The sequence below is a fragment of the Oncorhynchus masou genome, chromosome 8 (assembly GCF_036934945.1).
Source record: "Oncorhynchus masou masou isolate Uvic2021 chromosome 8, UVic_Omas_1.1, whole genome shotgun sequence".
In the NCBI taxonomy this organism is placed as follows: domain Eukaryota; kingdom Metazoa; phylum Chordata; class Actinopteri; order Salmoniformes; family Salmonidae; genus Oncorhynchus; species Oncorhynchus masou.
In genome coordinates this window covers 38,467,462-38,480,743 of record NC_088219.1, presented here as the reverse complement: position 1 = coordinate 38,480,743, position 13,282 = coordinate 38,467,462, and the positions used below count along the sequence as shown (strand labels likewise).

The window sequence follows — 13,282 nt, the reverse complement described above, 5'->3', positions numbered from 1 at the left end:
CGTTCAAAAGTTTGGGGTCTCTTAGAAATGTCCTTGTTTTTGAAAGAAAAGCCAAAAATTTTTGTCCATTAAAATAACAAGTTGATCAGAAATACAGTGTAGACGTTAATGTTGTAAATAAAAAAAATTCTGGAAACGGCTGATTTTTAATGGAATATCTACAGAGACCCATTATCAGCAACCATCACTCTTGTGTTCCAATGGCACGTTGTGTTAGCTAATCCAGGTTTATCATTTAAAAGGCTAATTGATCATTAGAAAAGTATTTTGCAATTATGTTAGGACAGCTAGAAACTGTTGTCCTGGAGCAATAAAATCAGCATTTATCTGGAGCATGGGTTCGATTACAGGCTCAAAATGGCCAGAAACAAAGAACTTTCTTCTGAAACTCGTCAGTCTATTCTTGTTCTGATAAATGAAGGCTATTCCATGCGAGAAATTGCCAAGAAACTGAAGATCTCGTACAACGCTGTGTACTACTCACAGAACAGCGAAACTGTCTCTAATCAGAATAGAAAGAGGAGTGGGAGGCCCCGGTGCACAATTGAGCAAGAGGACAAGTACATTAAAGTGTCTAGTTTGAGAAACAGATGCCTCACAAGTCCTCAACTGGCAGCTTCATTAAATAGTACCCGCAAAACACCAGTCTCAACCTCAACAGTGAATAGGCGACTCCTGGATTATGGCCTTCTAGGCAGAGTTGCATAGAAAATGCCATATCTCAGACTGGCCAATAAAAAGAAAAGATTAAGATGGGCAAAAGAACACAGACACTGGACAAGAGGAACTCTGCTTAGAAGGCCAGCATCCCGGAGTCGCCTCTGATGTAAATAAGGTATTTCTGTTTTTTAATTTTAATACACTTGCAACAATTATGGGGTTTTGTGTGTAGATTGATGAGTATTTGTTTTTCAATTTAATCAATTTTATAATGAGGATGTAATGTAACAAAATGTGGAAATAGTGAAGGGGTCTGAATACTTTCTGAATGCACTGTATATGCTTAGTTTAATACACTGGAAAAAATAAAGTTTAAGATACCAAAAACAATTTAGTCCGATCAATGTTTCTAAATATCATGTGCCTGTCCATGGTCCTGATTTCTGTCTGTGTGTGTGTTTGCGCACAATTGAAAAAATTAAAGGCTTTTGTAGACTAGTTGAATGCCAATGCCATCCTCTTCTGTTTCATGTTGGCAAAATGGCTCTGTCATACAGTATGCTTTTAGTTTTGTTTTCATTGGCTACTTAGCTGAAATGCTTGCGAGCCTAACTTCCTCTCATGGGCAGCAATGAACCAGCTAAGCTAGCTAGTTAACGTGATGGTACTTGCTACATCTAGGCTACCTATTGAACTTCAATCGTCTCAGGCCAGTGTCACAACATATTAATTTATGATAAAATCAGACCCGCTGTCTTAATCGTTTGGTGTATAAAGAGAATTAAGTCAAAACCACAAGTCCAAATCCACATCTCCATCCATGGCTTAGGAACGGGATGGTTTTGCAAGCAAACTACTGCAGGACATCAACACAAGCAGACAAGAATGATGACATTTTGCTTAGGATGTGATTTGATTGGTGCGAAGCCAAATCCAAACAGGTCTCCATTGGGGGGTGTTATTCTGCGCCAGGACAACCCACATTTGAGCTCAACTATGATTGGCTAATTATTTTAAAATAGTTTTTTCAAGGGAGGCCAAATGCTTGCTGGCATCAATCAATCGAATGCTACGGGCGGACACATGTCATACTCTTTTGTTCCAGACAGCATCAGATACATGGGCTACACATACTGAGACAGAGGGGCACTGTTTCCCTCGCTCGGATGATTTCTCCGGTGAGATTCAGCCACTTGCGAATTGACAGAAAACAATCATTTTTATTTTTTGGGGTCAAATATTTGTGGAAGCCTGGCTTCCCTTGGCATCCATGAATACACACCACTGGTCTTCCTTACAGTTAATTGGTTGTTAACTGGTTTTTAAATGGTTAACTGGTGGTTGACAGGTTGTTAACTGGTAACTGGCTACATATGGTTCCCAATCTAATATGCTTTTCTTTCAATCTCTTTACAGAAAGATCCGCCATTTTGTGTCCATCAAGAGGCCCCACAGTGACAACAACAAACAGGTGAGCCATGCAGCCAGTAGTTAGATAAACAGGCATGAAAGTGTATTTTTATGTTTCATGTAACCAGAGCAGTCAAGGTGGTCTTAATCATTGGTAGATAGCTACATTACCTATTCTTCAACTATGTGTAAATAAGAGAAATATATACCCTGTCAAGAAAAGAAAAAAAACATTTATTGATCTCCCCTTTTTTTCTGTCAAGTATAACTCATATGGCCTCAAGGTTTTGTGGATCAATGGCAGCTCTATGCTGTATGAAGGCAGGTGGAGTTTTCTGTGCTTTTCCCTTATATGCTAGCATTGTAGCTATATGGTACACATGCAACCTCAAGTGGTTCAGGGACAGCCCTATGGTAGCCATGTGAAGACCATTTTTCTACTACTGTATGATGCCTTTCATTGCAGTACAATGTGTATGGCAACTGCTCTGCATCCGACCGCAAGGCTCCCTGCCACCCAGGACCTCTATACCAGGCTGTGTCAGAGGAAAGACCTAAAAATTGGCAAAGACTCCAGCCACAGTCTGTTCTCTCTGCTACTGCACGGCAAGTGGTACCGTGGCAACAAGTCTGCGACCAAAAGGCTCCTGAACAGCTTCTATCCCAAAGCCATAAGACTGCTGAACAGTTCATTAAATGGCTACCCAGACTTTCTGCTTTTCACCCCCTACCTAAATGTGCATAGTACTTCCATCAATCATCGAAACAACATGTACATATTACCTCAATCAATCTCCCCAACTACCTTGTACCTCCTGCACTGACTCAGTACCAGTGCTCCTTGTATATAACCTGTATATAGCCTTGTTATTGTTATTTAATTGTTACTAGTTTCTTTTGCTCTATTTGTTAATTTTCTTACTTTTTAACTGCATTGTTGGGAAATTGGCTCGTAAGTAAGCATTTCACGGTAAAGTCTACACTTGTACGTTACAAATTTCATTTAATTTGAATTTGTTGGCCTCACGTGTTCCATACCAGTCTGACAGACAGCACTATGCTATGTGGTAGTCATTGCTTGTCCACTCTACTGTGTATGTACAGTACCATGTGAGTAAGAGAAGGTGTCTAATGTCTGTGTAAGCTGCTTTGGCATGCTAGCATTGTTATGGCATTTATGGCACCTGTAGTCTATAGTGGCCTGTATTGTTTTGGCTTGCTCACGAGCACGTGGTGCTCAGTAGGGTTGTAGGCTAAGAGCTAGTGTTCACGCTAAGCTAAGCTAGCGCTAAGCTACAATAAGCATCCCCTGCTAAGGCCTGAGAGGGCTTGCAGCCAGACACCGCCAGAGCTATTAATACCTTCAGGCCAAGTTAGCTGTTCTCTGACCTGTGCTACGCTAGGCTAGCTAGTCGCTGCCTTTCATCTGCTGTCTCTGACTGGCGGTGAGTCCAATGTTTCCATCTGCGTGCCAAAGCCGAGCACTGTTCTGTTCTCTCTCCTGACTCTTATCCTTGGAAATCACTAGGTTGTCTCCGGTCCTACATGTGACAGATCTCCACATCCTATTTGTTGAGCATTATAACATTTAAAAGAGATTTGTTTTTCATCTCAATGGGGGACAGTGGGTTAAGTTTAGCAATTTTTTACATTCATCATCACTCTGTCAAGGGAAATATAGTATTCTTTCTAACAAAGACATCTACACTGAAAATAAATACAAATGCAACATGCAACAATTTGAAAGATTTACCTGAGTTATAGTTCATATAAGGGAATCAGTCAATTGAAATAAATGCATTAGGCCCTAATCTATGGTTTTCACATCACTGGGAATACAGATATGCATCTGTTGGTAACAGATACCTTAAAGATAGGGGCGTGGATCAGAAAACCAGCCAGTGTCTGGTGTGACCATGATTTGCCTCATGCAACGCAACACATATCCTTCTCATAGAGTTGATCAAGCAGCTGATTGTGGCCTGTGGAATGTTGTCCCACTCCTCTTCAATGGCTGCGTGAAGTTGCTGGATATTGGCCGGAACTAGAACACCCTGTCGCACACGTCGATCCAGAGCATCCCAAACAGGCTCAATGAGTGACATGTCTGAAGAGTATGCAGGCCATAGGACATGTTCAGCTTCCAGGAAATGTGTACAGATCGTTGCGACATGGGGCCGTGCAATACCATGCTGAAACATGAGGTGATGGCGGCGGATGAATGGCACGACAATGGACCTCAGGATCTCGGCACGGTATCTCTGTGCATTCAAATTGCCATCCATAAAATGCAGTTGTGTTCGTTCATTATTCCTGCCCTTACCATAAACCCACCACCACCATGGGACACTCGGTTCACAACGTTGACATCAGCAAACCGCTCGTCCACACGGCACCATACTGCCCGGTACAGTTGAAACCCAGGATTCATCCGTGAAGAGCACACTGCTCCAGTGAGCCTGTGGCCTTGAAGGTGAGCATTTGCCCACTGAAGTCGGTTACGACACCAAATTGCAGTCAGGTTAAGACTTTGGTGAGGATGACGAGCACGCAGACGAGCTTCCCTGAGACGGTTTCTGACAGTTTGTGCAGGAATTCTTTGGTTGTGCAAACCCACAGTTTCATCAGCTGTCCGTGGGGCTAGTCTCAGATGATCCTGCTGGTGAAGGCGTCAGATGTGGATGTCCTGGGCTGGTGTGGTTACACGTGGTCTGTGTTTTTTTGAGGCAGGTTGTACGTAATGCCAAATTCTCTAAAATAACATAGAGAAATGAACATTCAATTCTCTGGCAACAGCTCTGGTGGACATTCCTGCAGTCAGCATGCTAATTGCTCCCTCAAAACTTGAGACATACAGTGCATTCGGAAAGTATTCAGACCTCTTGCCTTTTTCCACATTTGTTGCCTTATTCTAAAATATATATTTTTTAAATTACATCATCAATCTACACACAATACCTCATAAGGCCAAAGCAAAAACTGATTTTAAACATTTTTGCAAATGTATATATAAAAAAACTGATATCACATTTACATAAGTATTCAGACCCTTTTCTCAGAACTTTGTTGAAACACCTTTGGCAGAGATTACAGCCACAAGTCTTCTAGGGTGTGACGCTACAAGCTTGGCATACCTGTATTTGGGGAGTTTCTCCCATTCTTCTCTGCAGATCCTCTCAAGCTCTGTCAGGTTGGATGCGGAGTGTCGCTGCACAGCTATTTCCAGGTCTCTCCAGAGATGTTCGATCGGGTTCAAGTCCGGGCTCTGGCTGGGCCACTCAAGGACATTCAGAGACTTGTCCCGAAGCCACTCCTGCTTTGTCCTGGCTGTGTGCTTAGGGTCATTGTCCTGTTGGAAGGTGAACCTTCGATTCAGTCTGATGTCCTGAGCGCTCTGGAGCAGGTTTTGATCAAGGACCACTCCGTTCATCTTTCCCTTGATCCTGACTAGTCTCCCAGTCCCTGCCAGGTTGTGAGGCAACAAAATAGGAAAAATGCCAAGGGGGTGAATACTTCGCAAGCTACTGGACCTATATATATTTGAAACCTATACCACAATCATTTCATTTGACTTTGTGAAAATCCTTTTTTTTTTTACCTAACTTTTTCCATGTGGTTTCTTCCTTCACAGACTCCATGAAATTATAAATATTTGGTCAAATGATGAATTTTGTGTATGGTTTCCTAGAAACACGTGTGGCTCAATTCACCCCTTCGGCTCAACTTACCCCACTCTCCCCAAAAGGTAAATACATAGAAGTAGAAATCAAGTGATGTGCTGAGCACAGGGAAAAGTCAACTCTGGGAAAGAACTGAAACAACCATCTCCTCTTCATTGTGATTTATGACGTTGCCCTATCAGCCCTTTCAGTACTTTTCTGATTTGGAATCCTTGCGGCCAACTGTTGTCAAGACAGCAGTGTTGTACTTCCAAAAGGACACTTCAACGGGAGACTATCCAGGAAAATAAAGAAACACAGGGAGCAGTCTGTTTCTGCGTAGACCTGGACAGATTTATTGACGACTCATCCTGAATGGAGAAGAGTTGGTAGTGGGCGTGGCGTTTGGCCAGAGCGATGTGGATGGGTAGCCAGGCAGAGTTGCTTTGAGCACGAATCAGAACAACTCCTCTTTCTGGTCTTTCCCAGCGGGACACTTGGCCGATGTCCCTGGTCTGCATGTTATAGTCTAGTTGTTGACCTTCACCATGTAGGACTCTGACCTATTTCTATTTAACTGACTAGTAACCGAAAGGTTGCAAGTTCAAATCCCCCCAAAAGTGAAGTAGATCATATACAAAAGTGAAATAAACAATATAAAATGATCAGGTAACATTACACTCACGGAACTTCCAAAAGAATAAAGACGTTACAAATGTCATATTATGTATATTTACAGTGTTGTAACGATGTGCAAATGGTTAAAGTACAAAAGGGAAAGTCAACATAAATATGGGTTGTATTTACAATGGTGTTTGTTCTCCACTGGTTGCCCTTTTCTTGTGACAGCAGGTCACAAGCTGCTGTGATGGCACATTGTGGTATTTCACCCAGTAGATATGGGAGTTTATCAAAATGGGGTTTGTTTTTTATTTCTGTGTGGATCTGTGTAATCTGAGGGAAATATGTGTCTCTAATATGGTCATACATTTGGCACGCGGTTAGGAAGTGCAGCTCAGTTTCCACCTCATTTGTGGGCAGTGTGCACATAGCCTGTCTTCTCTTGAGAGCCACGGCTGCCTTTCTCAATAGCAAGGCTATGCTCACTGAATCTGTACATAGTCAAAGCTTTCCTTAAGTTTGGGTCAGTCACAGTGGTCAGGTATTCTGCCACTGTGTACTCTCTGTTTAGGGCCAAATAGCATTTTAGTTTGAGTTAATGAGTTTTGTTCGTTATTTCCAAAATGTCAAGTAATTGTCTTTTTGTTTTCTCATGATTTGGTTGGGTCTAATTGTGTTGCTGTCCTGGGGCTCTGTGGGGTCTGTTTGTGTTTGTGAACAGAGCCCCAGGACCAGCTTGCTCAGTGGACTCTTCACCAGGCTCATCTCTCTGTAGGTGATGTCTTTGTTATGGAAGGTTTGGGAATCACTTCCTTTTAGGTGGTTGTAGAATAACGTCTCTTTTATGGATTTTGATAATTAGTGGGTATCGGCCTCATTCTGCTCTGCATGCATTATTTGGCGTTTTACGTTATACACTGAGGATATTTTTGCAGAATTCTGCATGCAGAGTCTCAACTTAGTGTTTGTCCCCTTTTGTGAATTCTTCGTTGGTGAGCAGACCCCAGGCCTTACAACCATAAAGGGCAATGGGTTCTATAGCTGATTCAAGTATTTTTTGCCAGATCCTAATTGGTATGTCAAATGTTGTGTTCCTTTTGATGGCATAGAATGCCCTTCTTGCCTTATCTCTCAGATCGTTCACAGCTTTGTGGAAGTTACCTGTGGCGCTGATGTTTAGGTCGAGGTATGTATAGTTTTTTGTGTGCTCTAGGGCAACGGTGTCTAGATGGAATTTGTATTTGTGGTCCTGGCAACTGGACCATTTTTGGAAGAACATTATTTTTTGTCTTACTGAGATTTACTGTCAGGACCCAGGTCTGACAGAATCTGTGCATAAGATCTAGGTGCTGCTGTAGGCCCTCCTTGGTTGGTGACAGAATCACCAGATCATCAGTAGACATTTGACTTCAGATTCTAGTAGGGTGAGGCCAGGTGCTGCAGACTTTTCTAGTGCCCTCGCTAATTCGTTGATATATATGTTGAAGAGGGTGGGGCTTAAGCTTAAGCTGCATACCTGTCTCACCCCATGGGTCTGTGGGAAAAAATGTGTGTTTTTTTGCCTATTTTAACCGCACACTTGTTGTTTGTGTACATGGATTTTATAATGTTGTATGTTTTTCCCCCAACACCCCTTTCCATCAGTTTGTATAGCAGGCCTTTATGCCAAATTGAGTCAAAGGCTTTTTTGAAATCAACAAAGCATGAGAACACTTTGCCTTTGTTTTGGTTTGTTTGTTTGTCAATTAGCGTGTGCAGGGTGAATACGTGGTCTGTTGTACAATAATTTGGTAAAAAGCCAATTTGACATTTGCTCAGTACATTGTTTTCACTGAGGAAATGTATGAGTCTGTTGTTAATGATAATGCAGAGGATTTTCCCAAGGTTGCTGTTGACGCATATCCCATGGGTTGTTATTCTCTCTCTCTGTCTCTCGTTCTTTGTCTTTCTCCCTCTCCCATCTCTCTCTCGCTCTCTCGTTCTTTGTCTCTCTCCCATCTCTCTCTTTCTCACCTCTTCCTCTCTCTCCACTCACAGTCATCATCCATATTCCTGACTGTTTCCCATGCAGCCCCAGCCAGTGTAATGTACTCCGTTTTACTTCATATATGTTTGTGCATTCCAGCCCAAGGAGGCCATTAAGATGCAAGCCAGCTAAATCTGGCAACCTCGTGTGTCCTCAGCAGTGTTTAATCCTATTTCCCCTATTTGGTGCGAGAAAACGAGAGACGGAGAGATGGAGAAGGAGGAAGAGAGAAGAGAGAGATTGTTGAGAGTGAACTGGAAGCAGTTGTCTTGTGCCCTGATACATCCATTTAATTATTGGAATTCACCAAACATGGAAATGGGAGGGATTTAATTATCTCTAATTTCAAAGACTGACCTGGAATTTTTATTGAATTCATTGGAATTTACAGGGAGATGGAATTGAATTAGAATGAACCCCAACCCTGCCGGCTACCTGCTGCCATTAGCCCCCTATAGAGCCGATGTGTAACATAGGCAGTGACAGTACTGACTTTACCTATGTAACGTCCCGTTTGAGTAGCATTGTCATGGCCAGAGTTAATCCTGAGTCCGTGTGAGGATGCACTAAATGGATCAGAGGTCACTAGTCATCTCAATCCTAAGGGCTCGAACACACCAATAGCGTCTGCCTGCCGAGAGTACCCTCTTAGAAAAAAAGGTGCTATGTAGAACCTTAAAGAGTTCGTCGGCTGTCCCCATGAAGAACCAACTTTGGTTTCAGGTGGAACCCTTTTGGGTTCAATGTAGAACCTTTCCACAGAGGTTTCTACCTGGAAACAAAAGGGTTCATATGAGGACAGCCTGTCACGCGCGTTGTTGTAAGAATCGGACCAACATGCAGCGTGGTTTGGGTTCATCATCTTTATTTAACGTGAACCTGCAAGAAAAACCAATAAAGAAACTAACGTGAAGCTATGCAGTGCTCAAGGCAACTATACACAAACAAGATCCCACAACCAACAGGTGGGAAAAGGCTGCCTAAGTATGATCCCCAATCAGAGACAACGATAGGCAGCTGCCTCTGATTGGGAACCGTACCAGGCCAACCTAGAAATAAATCAACTAGAATGCCCACCCTAGTCACACAACATCCTAACCCAAAATAGAGAATAAAGGATCTCTAAGGTCAGGGTGTGACACAGCCAAAGAACCCTTTTTTCTAAGAGTGGACTTGCAAACTGATTTTGCATTTAGAATCACGGGAAAATGTCGGAAGTCAGACGTCAACAATGTGCTGAACGAACGATAGACAAATGGGAGATCTACATTTGGTGCGGTGTGTGCGGCCCTTTACAGAACACTGGAGCCCTGCACGGGCATGAATTTGACGTCATACCCATGTCCCCGACGTTCAAGCCCTACCCGGGCCCGAATGCTTCTACCAAATTTAAAGACCGGCCCAGTTTGGAACCCGAAATAACTTCCTCAGTTCGTAAATCCATTAGCTCCATTGGCTGTCTGTCACTTGATCCCTGCACACAGGCAGCTCGCTCTGCATGCACCCTGCTCATGGCGCTCTGAGTCTGAGTGTCCATAGCAATGGCTCCGCTTGGGCTGCTCTGCTCAATGACGAGACATGAGAGAGCGGGGAGTGTTAGCTACTTTTCATCATTCTAAACTCCGACAAAACTCGAAGAACGTTGTTATTTCCTGTGACATAAAGTCTCCTGTCTTTATATTTGACGTGGTTGAAGCACTTCTGACACCATGTTATGATCTTAGTCAGATACGACCGTACTGTGCAGCAGAGAACCAGCAAATGGCTCCACATCAAAATGCAAGTGATGAATTTAGTGATACCCGAGCCACGCCCGTACCCTTGTTATTGATGAGTAAAGAGGCTCTATCCGGCCCTAACCCGATGTATAATGTCAGGGCCCGTCGGGTCTCGGGTCGGGTACCAGAGCTCTACATCAAACATTACCTTCATCTCTCTCTTTGTCCTTCTCTCCATCTATCTTTCAGTCCCTCTCTCTCTTTGTCATTTTTTTTATTTCTCTCTCTCTGACTCCCTCCATCTCACTCCTTCTTACTTTCTCTGTACTGTACTCCCTCTCCATCCCTCCTTCTCTCTCTCTCTGACTCCCTCCATCTCACTCCTTCTTACTTTCTCTGTACTGTACTCCCTCTCCATCCCTCCTTCTCTCTCTCATCTCTCTCTCTCGCTCTGAAGGGGAGCAGTAGAGGTAAACTAAGATGACTCACAGTATCATATCCCAAAACTCGCCTATAGTTTTGGTTTGATCACCCCCCCCCCTGCTATAATTGCAGTAAGGCCAAATATGTTTTCAGCATATATATCAAATCAAATGTATTTATATAGCCCTTCGTACATCAGCTGATATCTCAAAGTGCTGTACAGAAACCCAGCCTAAAACCCCAAACAGCAAGCAATGCAGGTGTAGAAGCACGGTGGCTAGGAAAAACTCCCTGGAAAGGCCAAAACCTAGGAAGAAACCTAGAGAGGAACCAGGCTATGTGGGGTGGCCAGTCCTCTTCTGGCTGTGCCGGGTGGAGATTATAACAGAACATAATATAATAATATATCCCATTTAGCAGACGCTTTTGTCCAAAGCGACTTACAAGTCGGCTGGGGCCACTACTTTTACATATGGGTGGCCCCAGTGGGAATCGAACCCACGACGCTTGGCGTTGCAAGCGCCATGCTCTACCGACTGAGCCACACAGGACTCTGCATGGCCAAGATGTTCAAATGTTCATAAATGACCAGCATGGTCGAATAATAATAAGGCAGAACAGTTGAAACTGGAGCAGCAGCACGGCCAGGTGGACTGGGGACAGCAAGGAGTCATCGTGTCAGGTAGTCCTGGGGCATGGTCCTAGGGCTCAGGTCCTTCGAGAAAGAGAAAGAGAGAATTAGAGAACGCACACTTAGATTCACACAGGACACCGAATAGGACAGGAGAAGTACTCCAGATATAACAAACTGACCCTAGCCCCCCGACACATAAACTACTGCAGCATAAATACTGGAGGCTGAGACAAAAGGGGTCAGGAGACACTGTGGCCCCATCCGAGGACACCCCCGGACAGGGCCAAACAGGAAGGATATAACCCCACCCACTTTGCCAAAGCACAGCCCCCACACCACTAGAGGGATATCTTCAACCACCAACTTACCATCCTGAGACAAGGCTGAGTATAGCCCACAAAGATCTCCGCCATGGCACAACCCAAGGGGGGGCACCAACCCAGACTGACCACATCAGTGAATCAACCCACTCAGGTGACACATCCCTTCCAGGGACGGCATGAGAGAGCCCCAGTAAGCCAGTGACTCAGCCCCTATAATAGGGTTAGAGGCAGAGAATCCCAGTGGAAAGAGGGAAACCGGCCAGGCAGAGACAGCAAGGGCGGTTCGTTGCTCCAGAGCCTTTCCGTTCACCTTCCCACTCCTGGGCCAGACTACACTCAATCATATGACCCACTGAAGAGATGAGTCTTCAGTAAAGACTTAAAGGTTGAGACCGAGTTTGCGTCTCTGACATGGGTAGGCAGACCGTTCCATAAAAATGGAGCTCTATAGGAGAAAGCCCTGCCTCCAGCTGTTTGCTTAGAAATTCTAGGGACAATTAGGAGGCCTGCGTCTTGTGACCGTAGCGTAGGTGTAGGTATGTACGGCAGGACCAAATTAGAGAGATAGGTAGGATCAAGCCCATGTAATGCTTTGTAGGTTAGCAGTAAACCTTGAAATCAGCCCTTGCTTTGACAGGAAGCCAGTGTAGGGAGGCTAGCACTGGAGTAATATGATCAAATTGTTTGGTTCTAGTCAGGATTCTAGCAGCTGTATTAAGCACTAGCTGAAGTTTATTTAGTGCTTTATCCGGGTAGCCGGAAAGTAGAGCATTGCAGTAGTCTAACCTAGAAGTGACAAAAGCATGGATTAATTTTTCTGCATCATTTTTGGACAGAAAGTTTCTGATTTTTGCAATGTTACATAGATGGAAAAAGCTGTCCTTGAAATGGTCTTGATATGTTCTTCAAAAGAGAGATCAGGGTCCAGAGTAACGCCGAGGTCCTTCACAGTTTTATTTGAGACGACTGTACAACCATTAAGATTAATTGTCAGATTCAACAGAAGATATCTTTGTTTCTTGGGACGTAGAACAAGCATCTCTGTTTTGTCCGAATTTAAAAGTAGAAAGTTTGCAGCCATCCACTTCCTTATGTCTGAAACACATGCTTCTAGAAAGGGCAATTTTGGTGCTTCACCATGTTTCATTGAAATGTACAGCTGTGTGTCATCCGCATAGCAGTGAAAGTTAACACTATGTTTTTGAATAACATCCCCAAGAGGTAAAATATATAGTGAATACAATAGTGGTCCAAAAACGTAACCTTGAGGAACACCGAAATTTACAGTTGATTTGTCAGAGGACAAACCATTCACAGAGACAAACTGATATCTTTCCGACAGATATGATCTAAACCAGGCCAGAACTTGTCCGTGTAGACCAATTTGGGTTTCCAATCTCTCCAAAAGAATGTGGTGATCGATGGTATCAAAAGCAGCACTAAGGTCGAGGAGCACGAGGACAGATGCAGAGCCTCGGTCCAATGCTATTAAAATGTCATTTACCACCTTCACAAGTGCAGTCTCAGTGCTATGATGGGGTCTAAAACCAGAGTGAAGCATTTCGTATACATTGTTTGTCTTCAGGCAGGCAGTGAGTTGCTGCGCAACAGCCTTTTCTAAAAATTTTGAGAGGATTCGATATAGGCCGATAGTTTTTTATATTTTCTGGGTCAAGGTTTGGCTTTTTCAAGAGAGTCTTTATTACTGCCACTTTTAGTGAGTTTGGTACACATCCGGTGGATAGAGATCCGTTTATTATGTTCAACATAGGAGGGCCAAGCACAGGAAGCAGCTCTTTCAGTAGTTT

The 13,282-nt window shown here is 43.6% G+C and overlaps 1 protein-coding gene across 5 annotated transcripts in view; it reads left to right on the top strand.

Moving 5' to 3' along the window:
* The window catches only part of LOC135544634 (high affinity cAMP-specific and IBMX-insensitive 3',5'-cyclic phosphodiesterase 8B-like), an 86,607-nt gene that overhangs the window by 47,953 nt on the left and 25,372 nt on the right, over window positions 1-13,282 (top strand). For 3 of the 5 annotated variants that reach the window (XM_064972391.1, XM_064972392.1, XM_064972393.1), the window contains one exon: window positions 2,077-2,131. The exons of the other annotated variants lie outside the window; for them this stretch is intronic. In XM_064972391.1, coding sequence (XP_064828463.1) covers window positions 2,077-2,131 — 55 coding nt within the window. The remainder of the gene's footprint in view (window positions 1-2,076; window positions 2,132-13,282) is intronic. 5 annotated transcript variants of the gene reach the window in all.